The sequence below is a fragment of the Doryrhamphus excisus genome, linkage group LG7 (assembly GCF_037039965.1).
Source record: "Doryrhamphus excisus strain RoL-2023G ecotype Guam linkage group LG7, RoL_Dexc_Guam_v1.1, whole genome shotgun sequence".
Lineage (NCBI taxonomy): Eukaryota > Metazoa > Chordata > Actinopteri > Syngnathiformes > Syngnathidae > Doryrhamphus > Doryrhamphus excisus.
The window spans coordinates 5,795,208-5,815,022 of record NC_136363.1 but is presented as its reverse complement, the minus strand read 5'-3'; the positions used below and the strand labels follow the sequence as shown (position 1 = coordinate 5,815,022).

The 19,815-nt window shown below is 41.6% G+C and overlaps 1 protein-coding gene across 6 annotated transcripts; it reads right to left on the bottom strand.

The window, feature by feature from the left end:
• kiaa0319l (KIAA0319-like ortholog) lies at nt 1–19,791 on the bottom strand. Of its 6 annotated transcripts, none has more exons than XM_078791943.1 (28): nt 19,667–19,791; nt 19,213–19,351; nt 17,711–17,875; nt 17,597–17,633; nt 17,338–17,520; nt 16,432–16,535; nt 14,506–14,774; nt 14,345–14,413; nt 13,966–14,188; nt 12,102–12,203; nt 11,372–11,469; nt 10,612–10,699; nt 9,299–9,391; nt 9,078–9,210; nt 7,804–7,909; nt 7,460–7,582; nt 7,235–7,358; nt 6,987–7,119; nt 5,810–5,958; nt 5,141–5,292; nt 4,805–4,943; nt 4,558–4,717; nt 3,575–3,717; nt 3,358–3,480; nt 3,190–3,280; nt 2,180–2,271; nt 1,791–1,998; nt 1–1,508 (listed from the first exon to the last, which is right to left on the bottom strand). In XM_078791943.1, exons 6-27 carry the CDS (start codon nt 16,523–16,525, stop codon nt 1,802–1,804), a joined length of 2,901 nt encoding a protein of 966 aa, XP_078648069.1. In that variant the 5' UTR covers nt 16,526–16,535; nt 17,338–17,520; nt 17,597–17,633; nt 17,711–17,875; nt 19,213–19,351; nt 19,667–19,791; the 3' UTR covers nt 1–1,508; nt 1,791–1,801. The 6 variants fall into 6 exon arrangements, with proteins under 6 accessions (XP_078648069.1, XP_078648068.1, XP_078648066.1 ...); XM_078791942.1 differs by having other exon boundaries at nt 2–1,706; XM_078791940.1 differs by having other exon boundaries at nt 2–1,998; nt 19,106–19,351.
• Between the last annotated feature and the right edge of the window lie 24 nt (nt 19,792–19,815).

Below are 19,815 nucleotides of genomic sequence, written 5' to 3'. Positions count from 1 at the left end.
TTTAAATATGGTTATTATTAGAGCCCTCTAGACATAAAACAACACCCCTACAGTCATCTTTACACTTGTATTACCCAATTATATTACCCAATATAGTACACATAATGAGAGAAAATACATTTAAAAACACAAGACTCATACTTGTGTGTGTATTGCTGTAAATGTGTTGCGGTGGCACAGACAGGAAGTGATGTCAGCGTTGAGTTTTGCGTGTTACAGCCTCAACAGGAGCCCTTGTTAGGGATTCTTGTGCCTGCTGTGGGATCATTCAAATCTGCAATTGAAGCCTGTTGTTTCCAGTAATAAAGTCTGGTGCTTGTGTGTCACTGAACATTGACACTCAGTGACCAGAATACTATATATCCCATTCCAGAGAGTTCTGCAATGTCTTATTTGTATTTGAGTTCATTTATATGCTTGAAAATGCTTAATAAAAGGCATAAAACTGCTATTTCCTGATGTAAATAAAGACCGCCAAGAACAAAATGAAACTCTTTATTCTAATTCCCAGATTATCCAGTTGTATCAGGTCACACAGAACACAAGAGTAATCCTTCACTCGTTTAAAAACATTTTTTTTTTAAAAGACTATCCCTTCATTTCTCCTTTTGTCTGCATATCTTCACAGTGAACTCCAGCAATGTCACATCCAATTCCAAATGTCAATACACGGGCAGTTTTTTCGTAAAATATTGTTGTCGGCACTTGGGTGTGCTTCATTTGACTGTGCCTTCGATGCAGCACAGGTTAACAAATTAACAAAAAAAAAAAACGGCAAATTATGAGGAGATGACTTTGCTGCAAAGCATGAAGAACGATAGCTTCACATTTCGCGCAGAGACAGTGACGTAACCCTTTTTTTTTTGGACATTCGATACGTGAACAGTGACTGAAAATGTGGAAATCAACTTCCAGGCTCATGTGTGCATGCAAAGTGATCACAAAGTGGAAAGTCATTTGGTTAAAGCGCCTTTCACACATACAAACTTTAACATTAGCAATGCCAGGGAAGTAAATCACATTGTTTAAATAGTGTGTGTGTGTGTGTGGTTATGGTGTATCCAGGACTACTCTTAAGAAAAATATATACGTTTATGGAAAGAATTCATTTGGTTTCAGCTTATTCTTCACAGAATGGCTAATAAATGTCATTCAAGATGGCTAGAAGGGATATTAATAGGTATTGACTGAACCAAGCAGAAACAATGGAGATTCTAATGAAAGTGCATGAAACATTTATGGATTATTAACAAAGTGGTGTTCATTCAGTGTGTAAGTATTCCAGTGGCTTCATAAAAAGCAGCATTTTGGCTCCACGTGTTTGACTGAACCTTCATAACACCCAACATAAACCCCCAACACATTCATACAATGCTCAGAAGCAAAACGTTTGGCACATACTGTACACACACACACACACACACTTACAGTGCATTCATGCAGGTGATGATTCCACAACAGTATTGGACCGGAAGTGCAAGCTGCACTTTTTGTTGTTGTTTTCCTTCCTGTAAGTTGAGCATGGGACTCATGGGCAGTGTTTGGAACAGTGTAAAGACAGGAGGAGGAAGCTGAGCAAATATCAGGTGGACTTGCTGGTTTTACCTTGTCCGATGATCATGTTTCCCAGGCATTCAAAACACAGTGTTCGCTCCCAAAATAACAGTATTTTCCTCCATGTTGGCTCATTGTGGATTTTTCTTATACTGTAACAGCGCGACATAGTTCTAGTTTTTGCCTCGGATGAGTGTGTGTGTGTGTGTGTGAGGGTAAAGAGAGGCTAGCTTCACCTTCTCGTTTGCTATAGCAGCTCTTCTCTGTGCTTCTTTCCCCTCGCCGGACCCTGGCCGTTCCTTAAGGAGCCATTTTGAGGTCGGAGAAGATGCCCTCGCTCCTGCTCCATCCACGGTACCCCGACCTGCCCGTCATCGCTGTCCAGGTCAGAGTCGGAGTGCATGAGGGCAGAAGAGGTGGGGGCGGGTACTGGCTTGATACGGCCTGGGTAGGTTGGACACAGAGCGCTGTTACCCATTGAAAACCAGTAGTGATTAAAAATAAATACATCAGCTTCCATGCATATTTTTGTGCAAAAATATCCTCACAAATGTGTCTGACTGGTACTCATAATGCATAGCCTGGTCGTTCTACTGTATGTGTGTTCCCAACATGTGGCTCTTACCAGCTCTGTGTGGTTGCAGCTCCAGGCTGTCTTGCTCATCAGCTTCCAGCATTTTGTATCGGCTTTTGCTTCTGCGTGCTTTGCTCTTACGTCTTTACAGCAAAGAGAGAAAACGCACACACACAGTGTTGTTGATTCGTCACATCTCACCATCTCCATGAATGGCAACAGGTAAGTTACACAGGTTAATTGTGTACATTCTGCCATCTAATAGAAGAACATTTAATTCTTTTGCATTCATTTGTTAATAGAGAATCATTTTGTGAACAATTACCAAATTTCCCAAACTATAAGTTGCACTTAAAAAAAACAAAACAAAATGTCATGAACCAAGTAGTGAACATTACAGTTGACAGCCACATGAGGGAGCTCTACTGTTGGATGATGAATTCAATGGATTTCAGTGATATGGAATGAGATCGGGAGCTTGGTGAACTTCATTCATTCATTCATTTGAAACCGCTTTTCCTCACAAGGGTCGCGGGGGGTGCTGGAGCCTATCCCAGCTGACTTTGGGTGGGAGGCGGGGTACACCGTGGACTTGTCGCCAGCCAATCACAGGGCACATATAGACAAACAACCATTCACACTCACATTCATACCTATGGACAATTTGGAGTCGCCAATTAACCTAGCATGTTTTTGGAATGTGGGAGGAAACTGGAGTATCCGGAGAAAACCCACACATGCACGGGGAGAACATGCAAACTCCACACAGAGATGGCCGAGGGTGGAATTGAACCCTGGTCTCCTAGCTGTGAGGTCTGCGTGCTAACCACTCGACCGCCGTGCAGCCGAGCTTGGTGAACTTGACTGTTAATGTGCTACAGTAACATATCAGACACCTATTCAGCCTGTTGTTCTGTGTGCTATTGTGTAGTTGAACAACTTGTATGTATTGTAATTTTTTTGTAACCTTTAAAAAGCAGCCCAAGCAGACCCAAACTAGTCACTGGTCAGTAAGCATAAACATGCAAACATATTTTATTGATTTTAAAGAAGAATCTCACCTGTTACAGCAACACACCACGCCCCAGACAACTGTTGCCACAGCAACCACAATCATAAAGGATGCTATGGTTACATACAGAACGCTCCACTCTGAAAAAAATACAATTAAATTGAAACGGAATACGTGTATGGCTAGTGAGAGGTACAGAGTATACGAGTCATTTCACCACAGTTGCTCTCGGCATCGCCAAGCTGAGCTCTGATGAAGTTCTCCATCCAGAAAGGTTGACAGACACAGCGTCGTGTGAAGGAGTCACACTCGCCATGGCTGGAGCAGTTCAGCTGGCAGACTGAGGATGAAAATATTCCACAATGAAATGACGCAGTAGGGGAAGCATTTGAACCCTAAATTCTAAACGATCTTAAAAGAAGCACATTACTCACTGACTGTGTCCACCCGCCGCGTCTTGTAAATGAGAAAGTCATTCTTCTGTTTACGCAGCTTGTTGCGCAGGCTGAGTGCAATGCTTTGGCCAGACAGAGGAGGGCGCCCTGGACCGCCTGACACCAGGAACACCAACCGGGTACTACCATAACAACAAAAGTGAAAAAGCAGCACTTTCAATATGCAAAACATGGAGGAAAAATAATACAGTCATCCCTCGTTTATCGTGGTTCAATGGCTCCAGAACCTTGACAAGCGAATTTCCAAAAAGCAGGATTCTTTAGATTAAGAAAGTACAACTTTCTAAATAAAGTTTCAACACTATTAGAGCCCTGTAGACATGATATAACACCCCTATGGTCACCTTTATACTCCTATTACCGAATATAGTAGACATAAGAGAAAATGAGACACAATATACACCAGTGGGAAAGTTCCTTGTTGTTTCTTTTTAACTTGGGGGGTTTCTATTCTGGGTGGCTATTTTGACTCCTGTTGACCAGTGTAGAATACTACCAGTTTTCTGAATGTTTCTTTTGTACTGCATTTCATATAAAAATGCTTAATTTAGTCCAAAAAACTAAGTAAAATGTATGTAAACATACATATTTTTGGACTAATCAGAGGCAAACAGATTGGTTATTCATTCATTCATTCATTTTCTACCGCGACGAGGGTCGCGGGGGTGCTGGAGCATGTTTTTTAGCATGTTTTTGGAATGTGGGAGGAAACCGGAGTACCCGGAGAAAACCCATGCATGCACGGGGAGAATATGCAAACTCCACACAGAGATGGCAGAGGGTGGAATTGAACCCTGGTCTCCTATCTGTGAGTTCTGCGCGCTAACCACTCGACCACCGTGCCGCCGATATTCATTCATTCACAAAAACTGTGAGTCTGTGAAATTTGAAGCACGATGCGGCGAGGGATGACTGTAGTCATTAAAAAAAAAAACGTAATTCCTCCTTTCATGACAACTCACCTGTGTTCATTGAACGCACTGATCTCTCTAACAATGATGTCGCTATCAAGCACGCCAAGCAACACACCAACCTGGCGTAGAAGCATGTCACGCTGACGGTGGGAAACCTGCGTTATGGGCACCTCTAAGACCAGCTCCACCTGGTCACGCTCCCATGGGTCTGATAGCGGACAGAGGGGGAGGGGGGACTTAGCTGTGGTACCTTATCTTCAGCATTTCAGTATTAGCAGCCTGCACTAGTGCTTACCTGGTTTGACCTCCACCGTGCCGCTGTCTGTGCTGCTCTGACCTTTACTGTCAGTTACAGTCAGGGTGAATCTGTAGTTGCCCTCCACCAGGTTTCCCAGAAACAACACTGCTTGGTGATCAGAGTTGTTCAGCACATCCTGTGAAACAAGTGGCCGTCATGATTGCACAATGAAATGTATTTAAAAAGTTAACACAGCTTCCATTTCCTGTCCGGCAGGTGCATTTCAACAGTCTCCACCTTCGTTCAAAACAGTTGACAACTTGTTGACAACTTGGCTACTTTTGTAGTCAATAGAATTATCACGTATGTCAGCAAAGCCATGTGTTGTCTCACCCCCGCCGCAGGGCTGCTGTCATCTCTGGTCCACAGGTAGCTGACGCCGCCTTTGTCATCGGTCGAGTGAGACCCATCCATGGTGGCTGTCCGCAAAGGTAGAGAAACTGGTGGACTGGAAACCACGCGAGCCACGGGTGGCTGGTCCAGTTCTATGAACCATTAAATAATGGTAATGGTAATGGTTTTATTTCATTTGAACATGCATCAGATTACAATTGAATGCATTCCATAATCAGTTCACAGTTCCACATGTCCAAAAGGAGTAGGAAGAAGCAAAGCTTATTAAATCCTACCCCTCCATCTGGTACTTTTACAATCAGTAACTGTTATATTTGTTCACTTCCTGCTTTCCTAATATAATTTACGGTTGTGTTTTATTTAATTTTATTTAATTTATTAACTTTTCTAATAAATAATAAACATTATTTTGGTCATTGTGGTGGCATGAAAAGTGCCACTGGTTAGCTCTACCAAACAAAAATGTGGTTAGCACCACCAAAAGAAAAACTACTACTTAAATTTACTGACTATCATGAACCGAGGAGTGAACATTACCATCAACAGCGACAAGAGGGCGCTATAGGCTTGTGACAGCTCGACGCTGAATTGCATGCCTTTAAAAATCGCAAAATCCACCACCTGAAAGTGGAAGAGTACACCGCCTACCTTCTCTGACAATCACGGTGACCGTGTCGCTACTCTGCAGCTTCCTCTCATCCGTCACAGTCAGTGTGAACTCGTAGGTGCCGACCTCTAGACCGGTCACTGTGGCAACAGCGCTGTCTGCGTTCTCAATCTTCACACCACCAGGACCCCTGGCAGAGGGACACACGACAAAGAGTGACACATAAATCACAGCAGGAAGGATGTATCGGTCCAACAACATCTATATCCAGTGGAATCGTTTATGTTGACGCCTCCAGGATCAGCTGACTGATGCAGATATAAGCGGTTCTGAATTGAATTGCAATGGAAACACATTCATTCTCGCCAGAGACATAAGGAGAACAAGCATCATAACATTGCGGCACCAACTTAGACGGGTTCCAATGTCACCCCTCGCTACATCGCTTCCTCACACCATCACAAGATTTTTTAAATTCTATATTCCATGGTTGACCATGGCCTATTAGCCAAAAAATATTAAAATAAAAAGACATATCATATACAGTATTCTGGTCAATGAGAGGAAAAAAAAATCTCCCATTCTAGTGTGGAAGTGGTAAATTTTAGCTTCTTACTTTGAAACACTAAATGTAGAACAAATAACAACGCTAACAGGTTAGCTTGCCATGCTTAAGTGGCAGCCATCTTTTATGCCCCTGCAGAGATCCTGTTCCCTACGCGCAAAAATTGAAAAAAAATATTGAAACCTATCCACCCATCTATTTTCTATACTGCTCATCCTCACCAGGGTTGCCGGGGTATGCTGGAGCCTATCCCAGCTGTCTTCGAGCGAGAGAGGTGGGGTACACCCTGGACTGGTCGCCAGCCAATCACAGGGCACATATAGACAAACAACCATTCACACTCACATTCATACCTATGGACAATTATTTGGAGTCGCCAATTAACCTAGCATGTTTTTGGAATGTGGGAGGAAACCGGAGTACCCGGAGAAGACCCATGCATGCACGGGGAGAACATGCAAACTCCACACAGAGATGACCAAGGGTGGAATTGAACTTGGGTCACCTAGCTGTGTGGCCGTGCGGCCCTATTGAATCCTACTACATGAAAATCCACTTCTCACAGCCAGGCCTGGACCCAATTAACAATGATAAATAAGGGACGACTGCATTAAACTCATGGCATTAGTGGATGCTGTTAGTGTATCACTGACTTTGTCTGTTTCCAGTGGAAGGTGGCAATCTTCTGGTCATCCCTGCTCTTACTGCCATCCAGCGTAGTTCGATCGACTGGTAATGTCAGTTCCTTTTCCGGCCCCGCATCTGCCTCGGGCGGCTTATTGTTTTCTTGAGAAAAATATGAGGAAGCGGGGGTAAGTGGACAAACAAGAACCTTGTCAGAATCAATCTCACACTGTAATGGAGCATGTGGGCGGTGTCACATGACCTGCCATGTGTTTACCTGGTTGGACAATAACTGTAACCTGGGCTTTTGCCTGCTGTCCAGCTGAGTCTGTCACCGTCAGCTGGAAGGTGTAGTCTCCCTCCTTCATGGCCGACAGCTGCAAGATGGGCGTACGGACACCCTGAAAAAAAAAAAAAACACAAAACACACAGCTGTTGATCTTCCTCCTCAAGTTGTGTCCTATAAGAACCTAATAAAGAAAAACTAAAACAATAAACTCACTTGCATCTCCACCACCTTGTCTTTACTCTCAGGGCTGAGGGACCACTCGTAGGCTAGGGAGTCGTGGTCGTCTGTGCTCTGGTTGCCGTACAAAGTGATGGAGTTACGTGGCAAAGTGATGACCTGCATTAGGAGAAAAAGGATGAATGCTAGAATGCTTGTTCTACATATATAAAGTAGCAATAACAGGTCTTTTTAATTTATGTTGTAGCATAAACATCATCACTATCTGTTGTTTTCATTCAGGAATACATGATAGAATTTTGGATAGGCTCATTCCACACCCTTCCATAAAAAGACAAACAAATAGATGACTTGCTAATATCCATATGTTGCATCATAACCTGGTTAGGGCCGGCGATGGCCACGGGGCTGTAATCCTTGGCTTTGTTGACAGACAGGGTGGCTTGAGTGGAGTCTTGGGCACCATCTGAGTCGGTCACAGTCAAGCTGGTGACAAAAAAACACAGAAACAAATATTAAAATTTTTGATCACTTTTAAAAATTAATTAATCATAATTAATCACTATTTCATACTATGTCTTGATTTTGCAACAGAAAAACAAATGACAGGACATGATTAGGACACGGGAAGCTTTGTATCGCGGTTTGTTGGTTCCAGATCCAACCAGGAATTTCCTGGTTTCCTGATTATTTTCCAATTACGACCATCCAAATATTTGTTTTTACATCATTAAGAGCCTTCTAGGCATGACAAATATACCACCTCTACACTCCTATTACCCAATATAGTAGAAATAAACCTGCAATAACAGCCTGTCTGGTGCTTGTGTGTCTCACCAAATATTACAGTTAACATTACTGACACCTGGTGACCAGTGTAGAATACTACCCATCATTCCAGCATCTTTGATTATATTACATTTGTATGTTAGTTGGGCGGCACGGCGATCGAGTGGTTAGCGCGCAGACCTCACAGGGGAGGAGGGTTCAATCCCACCCTCGGCCATCTCTATGTGGAGTTTGCATGTTCTCCCCGTGCATGCGTGGGTTTTCTCCGGGTACTCCGATTTCCTCCCACATTCCAAAAACATGCTAGGTTAATTGGCGACTCCAAATTGTCCATAGGTATGAATGTGAGTGTGAATGGTTGTTTGTCTATATGTGCCCTGTGATTGGCTGGTGAGCAGTCCAGGGTGTACCCCGCCTCTCGCCCGAAGATAGCTGGGATAGACTCCAGCGCCCCTCTTGTGAGGAAAAAGTGAATTAATATATGCTAGTTCATTTTTATGCTTGAAAACACTCAATATAGGCAAAATATACATAAAATGTGCTTAAATATGAATATTGCTGATTAATAATAGGCCGTATTCGACCAAGTCACAGCATGATATAGTGAAGCTGCGATACTTCAAGTGCAAAGTGGCATTTGATATATCTTCTCATGGGATATATTTGGATTTTAGTGCATTTAGACATGCTTATGCTTGTAAAATAATTCCTTACAATAATTCCTTATAATATAGGCAAAATATATACATAAATCTGAGTTTAATTATCATGTTTTACATCCAGTGTTGACTTACTTTCAGTGTTAGTGCTAAAAAGATACATTAATTATTTTTCTTTGTTTACATCAAGCAGCGTGAATGCGTACTTGAATGTGTAGTTCCCCGGTACCAAGTTGGTGAGAGTGAGGACGGCCGTGTTAGCGAAGACCTTCTCCTCCCTGAGAGGACCTTTCACCTCTTCCCAGTGCCACGCCACCACTTTGTCATCATCTGTGCTCTCTGAAAAGACAGGAAAGAGTTTATGTTAAGAGGGCAGTTCCAGTATGTCGTTTATGTATGATGGGGGGGGTTAATTGTGAAAACTCACGGCTGCCAACTATCACTGTAGAGCTTGTTGGCAAGGAGATCTCTTGGAACTTTGGGGAAACTACAGCAACAGGGGGCTTGTTTACCCGCGGCTCTGTCAGGTGGAAAACAACAACTTAACGTGCTTAGCGAGCTGGAAATCGGCCGTCACTTGAGGCACAAAATCTATTTAAACAACTTTTGTGTACTACGCAACCATAAAATATACAGTTTGTGGGCTCTAAATTGACACACTCACATACATTTATAAATCTTAACCTGTCTTATTTAACTTATTTCACACTGTTCAATTACTGTCATGATTAGAATACCTCTATTTATTTTAAGAGGCTTCTCTCAAATAGAATTTTATGTGTCTACATTGTACTCTAGTAGTATTCTAAATGTATAGTCTTCATTCATGTTGTAGTAATGACAACACCTATTGCTATTTGCTCATGCAGTTTTTCTGGTTTTGCATGTTTGTTCACGCGGGGTAATTATTTAAAAGGCCGGACCGCTTCCACTTTCAGTTGAATTACTATGTAAAAAGTAGGCAAAGTTTACTTTCAAATGATTTCTACATGACTTAAGTATATAAAATATCTATGCATCACTCCCACATGTTATATATTTAAGCATAATGAATGTATTTTTTCCCCAAATTACGCATTTTCCAGCAAAAAAGGACTAAATTAACTAAAACAGAAGAATTAGAATGTAAAACGTAGGCAAAGTTTACTTTCAAATGATTTCTACATGACTTAAGCATATAAAATATCTATGCATCGCTCCCACATGTTATATATTTAAGCAAATTGAATGTATTTTTTCCCCAAATTGTGCATTTTCCAGCAAAAAAGGACTAAATTAGCTAAAACATAACTAAAGTACAGGTCATTCAGACCACCATTCAATTTGAGAATGTAGTAATTCTACATTGGTAACTTGGTATATAATAATATAAATATATAAATTTAATAATCATAAGGTTACTGTACACATAGGTTACTGTTGCGGCCGTAGCTGACAACAAGCTAAACCTCAACTCTGAAATCCCCACGTCACTTCCTGTCCACCACTGATTCTGTCCCCCTACAATGTAAAACTATTAATATATACTACAGTATATTAGGTAACATAAACATTAAGGTGACTATAGGGTTGTTATTTCATGTCTAGCTGTCTCTATTGATGTTAAAAAACTTATTGTAACTATGAAAATATTCTATTTATGAAGAAGTAATGATACTTAGCAAAAATTCACTTATCGCTGTACGGTCTGGAACCAATTAACAGCAATAAATGAGGTATTACAGTTTAGTCAAAACTTACCTGGCTTGACGGTAACATTGACGTAACATTCTCCATGGGCGCCCTCCCCGTCCACAGTCACCTCAAACTCATACAGGCCGACGGTCAGCTGAGAGAACAGATATAGAGATCACCAAACTGAAAAAGGAAGTGACTTTATACTGAAACCTCACAATCCAGCTGCACGTTTAACAGGATCCTAGCCAGGCAATATTTCAAGTTTCTTTTAATAATATACCATAGCGCACCAACATATATATAAGCCACACCCACAAAATTTTAAGAGAAGATTTTAAAAAATATTTGTAAATATGTTGGCCACCCCAGCCTATAGGTCACATAGCGTAATACAACAAAAACAAAGTAGTCTTCGTCAGCATCACAATTGAGCAGCCTCATAATCCCTTCATCACACACTTTGTCAGCCTCTCTCTTGAGTATCACTTTTGTCAAATTAGCTGTTTAGCTTGAGCTTTATCACACAGTAACACACTTAAAACTTAAGATTTATCAAATCAAAACACCATCGCTCCAAAGACTCCTAAACGTGATATTAGCAGTGATAGCAGTGATATTAGCTATATTAGCATATAGCACTACTTTCTGAAGCTGCACTCTAAGCATCATGGGAGTTGAAAATTACACACATCACTGTACAAGCTGCAGGGTTGAAGTTGTGAGGGAAAAAATTACGGTACTCCATAAATCTCAAATCGTATCCGGGGTAAATTGTAAACATATACATTAGCCTGAAAATTAGAAACAAACATGAAGGAAGTACCTTGCTGAGTTTCAGGGACTGGCTGTGTTTGCCTTCCATTTCCCCACTGTAATCTTTGGGATGCGTAATCAGACGCCAGTCAAATGCATAGTTTGTATCTGTCGGGTATAACGGGATAAAAAGTATTCATGCGTTTAATTCATTCCATCAGACAAGGATGCTTTAGACAGGCCTTTATTGCTGGTTTAAGTCACAAAAAGAATAATAATAATAATAATAACAATAACAAAAACAACAACAATAATAATAACCATAATAATAATAATAATAAGAATAACACTGGTTACTGTTGCGGCCGTTGTGGGGTAATTATTTAAAAGGCTGGGCCGCTTCCACTTTCAGAAGAATTAGAATGTAAAAAGCAGGCAAAGTTTACTTTCAAATTATTTCTACATGACTTAAGTATATAAAATATCTATGCATCGCTCCGACACGTTATAAAGCATATTGAATGTATTTTTTCCCAAAATTAGCTAAAACATAACTACAGTACATGTCATTCAGATCACCATTCAATTTGAGAATGTAGTAATTCTACATTGGTAACTTGGTATATAATAACATAAACATATAAATTTAATAATCATAAGGTTACTGTACACATAGGTTACTGTTGCGGCCGTAGCCGACAACAAGTTAAACCTCAACTATGAAATCCCGACATCACTTCCTGTCCACCACTGATTCTGTCCCCATACAAGGTGAAACTCTTAATATAATCTTGTGTTACCTGCCGGGGGTGTTGGCACCACGAAGGCGTTGAGCTCGACTTCGCTGCGTGGTAGCGTGACCTCAACGCTCTCCCCCGCTGACACAACCAGCTCCCTCACTGCTGTGGTAAACACACAATCCGAGATGAAGCCAACAGTACAAAAAGGTTGGCACAACTAGGAAAAAGTGTTGGCCGGCACATCTTATTTTCATTTTGGATAAGATGCCAAATGTTAAACCCCTTTTAGCCTCCGTGTAGTATACAGTACTACTGTATACCAGGGACGACTTGCTCTGACACAGTATACAGTACACATCTGAAGTCCCATCACATTCCTGCGTACAACAATGTTGAAGTTTTGGTGCAATACTTTGATAGACTTCCTTTATTGTCATTGTGCAATAACACAGCAGTGAAATTGCCAACGAAATGTTGTTGTCTGGCTCCCGTATAATAATAAATCATAATAATAATGTGGAGAATAAATAGATGACATCAAATATGAACAACAATGTACAGCGTAAACAGTAAATTGCACAAATAATTTCAATAATTTTTAATAAATAATAGCGGCACGGCGATCGAGTGGTTAGCGCGCAGACCTCACAGGGTTCAATTCCACCGTTGGCCATCTCTGTGTGGAGTTTGCATGTTCTCCCCGGGTTTTCTCCGGGTACTCCAGCTTCCTCCCACATTCCAAAAACATGCTAGGTTAATTGGCGACTCCGAATTGTCCATAGGTATGAATGTGAGTGTGAATGGTTGTTTGTCTATATGTGCCCTGTGATTGGCTGGCCACCAGTCCAGGGTGTACCCCGCCTCTCGCCCGAAGACAGCTGGGATAGACACCCCCCACGGTAGAAAATGAATGAATGAATGAATGAACATTTGAGGTGACATTTACCTTCAGCGAAGATGTTTTGTTGCCAAAGACCACAAGATAGGTGCGAGACAGCAAGATCAACTCGGACACGCCATTTCTTGAATTCAGTAGTGTTTCTCATCCCCTTCTTTATCAAAACGCGAGTACTTATTTGTTCCAGTTTGGGTTATTTCAAGAGTTAATTCAAGAAATAACCCAAAGGTGTGGTGTGGATCTCGCTGCCACATCGTATCTTTGGCAACAATCACCTTAAATGTTAATTGGGTGTAATTGTAATTTAGAATTGGTTGCACCCAGTGTGTACCCCGCCTCTCGCCCGAAGACAGCTGGGATAGGCTCCAGCAGCCCCCGCGACCCTCGTGAGGAAAAAGCGGTAGAAAATGAATGAATGAATAAATAAATAAATAATAATAATTTAAAGTTTTGTGTGTGGGCAGGTAGAGGGGCTTATTTGGCATTGAGCAGTCCGATGGCCAGGGGGAAGTAGTTGTCTCTAAACCTGGTTGTTCTACAGTCCATGCTGGGGGTGTGTGGGGTCAGAGTAGAGTATTTACAGTAGGTACTTAAGAGTATGAGTACTTAGAGTATGATTATGTTGTACTTAAGAGTATGTGTATTGCAAAAAACAGCCTTGATACATAATTAATAGGGGTGTCACAAGATCTCGCCAGACTAAAATGGCTGTATGGTGGACTAGTGGTTAGCAAGTGAAGAAAAGCAGCATTGAGCGCCTGTTTTCCTTGTCTCTCGCCTCCAAACAGACAGGAAGAGGATTCACTCCGTGCCTAGCTATACATGTTCCATAGAACAATGGCATAAAAGGAGTGAGCCCTTCTGCTCTGCCTGTAATACAGTCTCTTTGTCTTGGTGGGTGGAGACGGGGCCAGTAGCATACACACAAAGCGCAGAGAAGTATAACATTGTAGATCGCAATATATTATGTATTTTTTTAGATTTTTTTCCCCATTGTACGTTACATAAAAGTAATGTTTTTCTCACCAGCCTGTGTCGGAGCGGTGGTGACGCCACTGGTGTTGGAAGACAAAGCAGCCTCGGTGGTGTCTTCGATGGTGGAGTTTTGCTGTAAGGGAGCTGAGGCGCGTTCGCTAGTCCTGTTGCTTGGGTGGCTGAGGTCCCTCTGTTCTGCTTGTGGAACCACGCTGGTGCTGGCCGCTAACGCTGTTGGGTACGGGTGTGCCGTACCCGCCTTTGCAGGGTTTTCCTGAGCGATATTACGAGAAAGGGTTAACATTTAAAAGTTACCTGTAGAGACATTTCAATATAAAATCAACAAGTTTTGTGTTGTCCTACTGTCTGTGAAGCCGTGAATGCATCAGGCTGAGCACTTGTGTATGTCTACACTCGCCGATATTCTTACCGTGCTAGTCTGTTCTGTATGTGGTTCTTGTGCACGACGAAACCGCCTCCTCTTTTTTGTGGAAGGACCCTTTAGAAAATGCACACCGAAAAATATCAATACAGTATGCTGAATCACAGCTAATTCTATTTCCTGTAAAGGTAATATGACATCAGTCCTACCTTGGCGAGCATTTGAAAGAGGCCGAGTGACTCTTGATGAGGCTGGGATAAATGAAAGATTGGGCAGCCGCCCCTCAATGAGCAACGAAGAAGCACGCATCGTCCATTGAGGATCCACACGGCGCCGCAGCTGGGATTCAAGCAGCAGGCCTCCCAACACGTCCCCCCGCCTTTCCCCTCCGCAAGAGGGTACCAACCCATGCCGAGGACACTGCTCCATTGGATCCCCAGCACCCCGCCTGTAACACGGCACAGATCTGCTGATACACCTGGAAGGAGACACAGATTGAAACTGAAAGTCATTGTATAGTCCTGTTTATTCTAATTTGAAGCATTTTTGAAGCACAAAAGCCAACATACTGTAGAGACACGCCTTGGGGGAAACTGCTGCATCAGCAGCAGCAGAGAGAGGAAATTAGGCTTTTCCCTGACTAAACAAGCCACTGATTAAAGCCAACAGCACATTACGCAATCAACACACAACTCCGCCCTCTGAGCCATCCCCGTACAAGCAGTCTAATCTGTCAGTGCAGTAGGCTGCTGCAGTCTGTTGCTCCTTAATGAAATTACCACCGAACTGAGAGGGGTGATAGATAGATAGACTTTCTTTATTGAAATTGCCAACGAAATGTCGTTGCCTGGCTTTTTATAAAAATAAAAAATAAAAATAAAAATAAAAATAAAAATAAAAATAAAAATAAAAATAAAAATAAAAATAAAAATAAAAATAAAAATAAAAATAAAAATAAAAATAAAAATAAAAATAAAAATAAAAATAAAAATAAAAATAAAAATAAAAATAAAAATAAAAATAAAAATAAAAAGGCACGGCGATCTAGTGGTTCAATTCCACCCTCGGCCATCGCTGTGTGGAGTTTGCATGTTCTCCCCGTGCATGCGTGGGTTTTCTCCGGGTACTCCGGTTTCCTCCCACATTCCAAAAACATGCGAGGTTAATTGGTGACTCCAAATTGTCCATAGGTATGAATGTGAGTGTGAATGGTTGTTTGTCTATATGTGCCCTGTGATTGGCTGGCGACCAGTCCAGGGTGTACCCCGCCTCTCGCCCGAAGACAGCTGGGATAGGCTCCAGCACCCCCGCGACCCTCATGAGGAAAAGCGGGAGAAAATGAATGAATGAATAAAAATAAAAATATGGTGAATAAATAGATGACATCAAATATGAACAACAATGTACAGTGTAAACAGTAAATTGCACAATTAATTTAAATCATAAAATAAATAATAAAATAATTTAAATAATATTAATTTAAAACATATATTTTTTCATTTTAATAATAAAATAAAAAAAAGCAAACAGAACAATAATCTGGCAGCGATGAAACACAAACACACCCCAAGTGCAATGGTGTCCAAACTGTTTCCACTGAGGGACACTTTTTTTTTTGGTTAAACACGGCTCTTGGGACAGAGTTTGGACACCCCTGCTCTAGTGTAAGGTTCAGATCAGGATCAGACTATGACGCACTAGAGCCGCTGAGAACTGGAAAACCTTTCTCCCACAAAACAGCTGATTGTTTGATAAAAAAAAGAAAAACATTTTGGCTTCTGTTCAGTCACCCCACCCCTTGTCCACTCTTCTTCTACCCCCTCACATTCAATGCACACACACACATCCACTCACACAGAGCACTTATTGTTCTGTTTCACGTTGTAAATCACTGAAAAAATGGGCACATACACAGGAGAGAAGCCAACAGCCCTCTACTCTGATACTCTGATAGACCAACAAAAAAAAACCAAAAAAGGGGGCATGAGAGGATGCCAAAAGGATGGAGACACACCTTAAGTAAGCATCGTGACTGTGTCGCCGCTCTCAAACAGTTCAACAGGCACAGATGCTGGTCGGTTATCAGTTCTGTCAATAAATGTGCTTTAAAAGGGTTTTCATTGAGTTTGTTTTACCTGTGGGAGTGGCCAAGAGCCAGAGGTGGGTGAGCGGCAGCAGGATGAGATGAGGTAAACTCCACGAGAGCCGATGCTGGTATGCAGAGGACATTGTACAAAACCTGCAAGGAGGAAGAAACATTACTAGTGTATTTTTTTTTTTATTAGAGCGGTGGTGTCAAAACACCAGTTGGAGGCCCTTTATAGCGCACAAAAACACAAAAATTACATTAAAAACAGCCTGCATCACAACAAAATTTTTTTAGCAAAAATACATTGTTGTGTATTTGGATAATCAGGAAACGTATTAATTCAAACTTTAAAAAAAATAAAATAAAATAATGGTCATATCAACTCGTACTTCAGTACGTGACAAAAATTTAAATTAAAATTAAAAGCGGATAAAAATTCAAATTAAAAAAACAAACAAAAAAACCTTAAACTATATTAGGAAAGCAGGAAGTTAACAAATGTAACAGTTACTGATTGTAAAAGTACCAGATGGAGGGGTAGGATTTAAAAAGCTTTGCTTCTTCCTACTCCTTTTGGACATGTGGAACTGTGAACTGATTATGTGATGTATTCAATTGTAATCTGATGCATGTTCAAATGAAATATAAAAGGAGAAAATGAACCTCAAATTTTGTCATCCCATGTGCTTATTAGCTTGCTGGATTGGATCGAGCGTGCTTTATAAATACAAACGTGAATATAACGTCAGTTTATGTTGGCGCACACCTGCTTTAGATGAACTGGAAATGCAAGTGCTAACCGTGTAAATGAATTACGACATGTAGAACACAATTACAAGGCATGCTGCAAAAAGACGACGCTTGGGTTGAGTTGCATGGGTTGGGCCTGTATTTCTCATAAAGGTGCCAAAAAATTCTACCAACTGCAAACAGCTGACAGCGCCACGTCTACCTTTTTCCCGGCGGGCCAGGCTGCGTGAAGGTGGAGGTGAGGGAAGTCAGGGGGCAGTGTGGGGCTAGGTCGGCAGCAAGGTGCTTTGGGGGGATGGATAAAGGTCGATCAACACAAACGCTGTGTGGAGGAGCTCCAACATGGCCGTCGACAGAATCTTCACTCTATTAGATGCTCAAAAGGCTGGAACAACAACAACAGAACATGAAACATGACTAAATTACCAGGTATATTAAAATGGTGATGAGCAGACACAAACCTGATGACATGATCTGCCTCCATCCCGCTCCAGAAGCCTCCAAGACAAAAAATAATCAAGGTAACAACACAATCCAGACCAATGTCACATGTCAACATGTGCAAGTCTGGTCACCTGAGCTGAATGACGAGCTATACTTTTCCAGCAGAACAATGATCTATCTGTGTAATAAAGGGGCACAAGATGTCCGTCCCTCCGCGTCTCGTCTTGTCTCATCAGCACCCGGTTTGCTTTGAAGCAGGTACAGGCTTCTCTTCAAGGCCAAAACCCACGTACAGGCTGTTAAAGAAACGCATTTTATACTTTCATAGAATTACAGTCAGGTAGCATGAAACTATGAATCATTGTCTTTGCAACAGTGACAATAAAGTTATATTTTTTTCCATTCTGTTCTAGTGCAGTGAAAGTAAGTTTCAATGGAAAAAATGTTTGGACACCCCTGATTTATAAGATGTTTTGAGGCTATTTTTTTTTTTAGTGGATGAGGGGCCACATCGCGGGGGTGCTGGAGCCTATCCCAGCTGTCTTCGGGCAAGAGGCGGGGTACACCCTGGACTGGTCGCCAGCCAATCACAGGGCACATATAGACAAACAACCATTCACACTCACATTCATACCTATGGACAATTTGGAGTCGCCAATTAACCTAGCATGTTTTTGGAATGTGGGAGGAAACCGGAGTACCCGGAGAAAACCCACACATGCACGGGGAGAACATGCAAACTCCACACAGACATGGCCGAGGGTGGAATTGAACACTGGTCTCCTAGCTGTGAGGTCTGCGCGCTAACCACTCGTCCGCCGTGCCACCCAAATTAAGTTTTTTTTCCAACCAAAAAAGTGTAAGACCTCCACCACCGGCTAGCATGTTTAATCAATAGTAGTTTACAAAAATTAAAATATATTTATGTTTTTCACATTTACTGCACCAAATTTGGGGGAAATTGTTGTTGGAATGACTGATCTCTCACACACAAAAATCAACAAAAATAGGGTACACACTCAATGAGCGCTAATATTAGTAGCCCAATCACTATCAAAACAACACAACTCGTGCACGTGTTATATGGGTTGTAGCTTGCATACCCAAAACAGGAAGAGGAGCGGGATATAAAATGCTTGTAGAAACCCTTTATTTCTTTTCACGCAGGACGTGAAAAAAATTTATGTCAAAATGTAGAAAATATGATGTGAATGAATTAATTATCAGTAACAAACATGGAGCTGGGAGAGAATTAACTCCACTTCTTCCTATTCCTTTTCAGACATGTTGAATTGTGCAAATCTAACCACGTGACTTTCCTTAATGTAAGTTGCTATCACAATACCACATCATACATTTAATGTAAGATGGTGTCTGTGTGTGTGTGTGTGTGTGTGGGTGCATTTTAGCAGGTGTTTAGGTTAGATTGGTTGCCGCATATGTCCACTGCATGAACACGATGTTACAAACCATTGACTCATATCCTATGTATCAAATATTGACAGCTGTACAGTAATGTATTTTACCTGTGTAATTCAGGATCCCCGCTTTATAACACCTTGAGGCTAACAGCTGCTGACATCTCTTATCACTTATTTACAAACCACGGGATCCACGCGTGTTTTTTTTTTACCTGCACCATTCCAGAGGAAAACAAGGCGCCAGACATCACTGGTCTTGCACTTCGCTCGGCCGTTGTGGCGTATTAAATCCTCCTTGTACCCCCACGGTGCAGTAAATTGGGTCACTATTGCGCTCGCCTACAGCTGACTCTGTAATCACAGTCAAGCACTAGTACGCTTTAAACATATTTCCGGCGTTCTGCTTTCCACAATAAAATACCTATAGCAGCAAGGGTATTAACGTTTTACGGACAATACGGATATATAACAATATAAATACTCCACAAAGCGAAATGAATACATTTATCGGTATACGGTTTGTTATGAATGATAATTTCTGGAGGTTATATTCAAAATATGACGCTCCAGTAGTCAATGAAGGACACTTCCTTAATCCTACTGCTTCCGGTCTGCGTCATCTGCTTACTGCTGTCAAAGACAAAAATACGAGAAAAGCACGCTTACCTTGTATTTCTTTCGCTGGACATAATTGTAGCATATAATTCGATAAAGCCAACAAACTGTAGAATGACAACTCTGTACGACTTCGCCACAGCGACGTTTGCAACACGGACCAAAATGGCGCAGGCACCCGCCAACTATCCTCGTTGCTA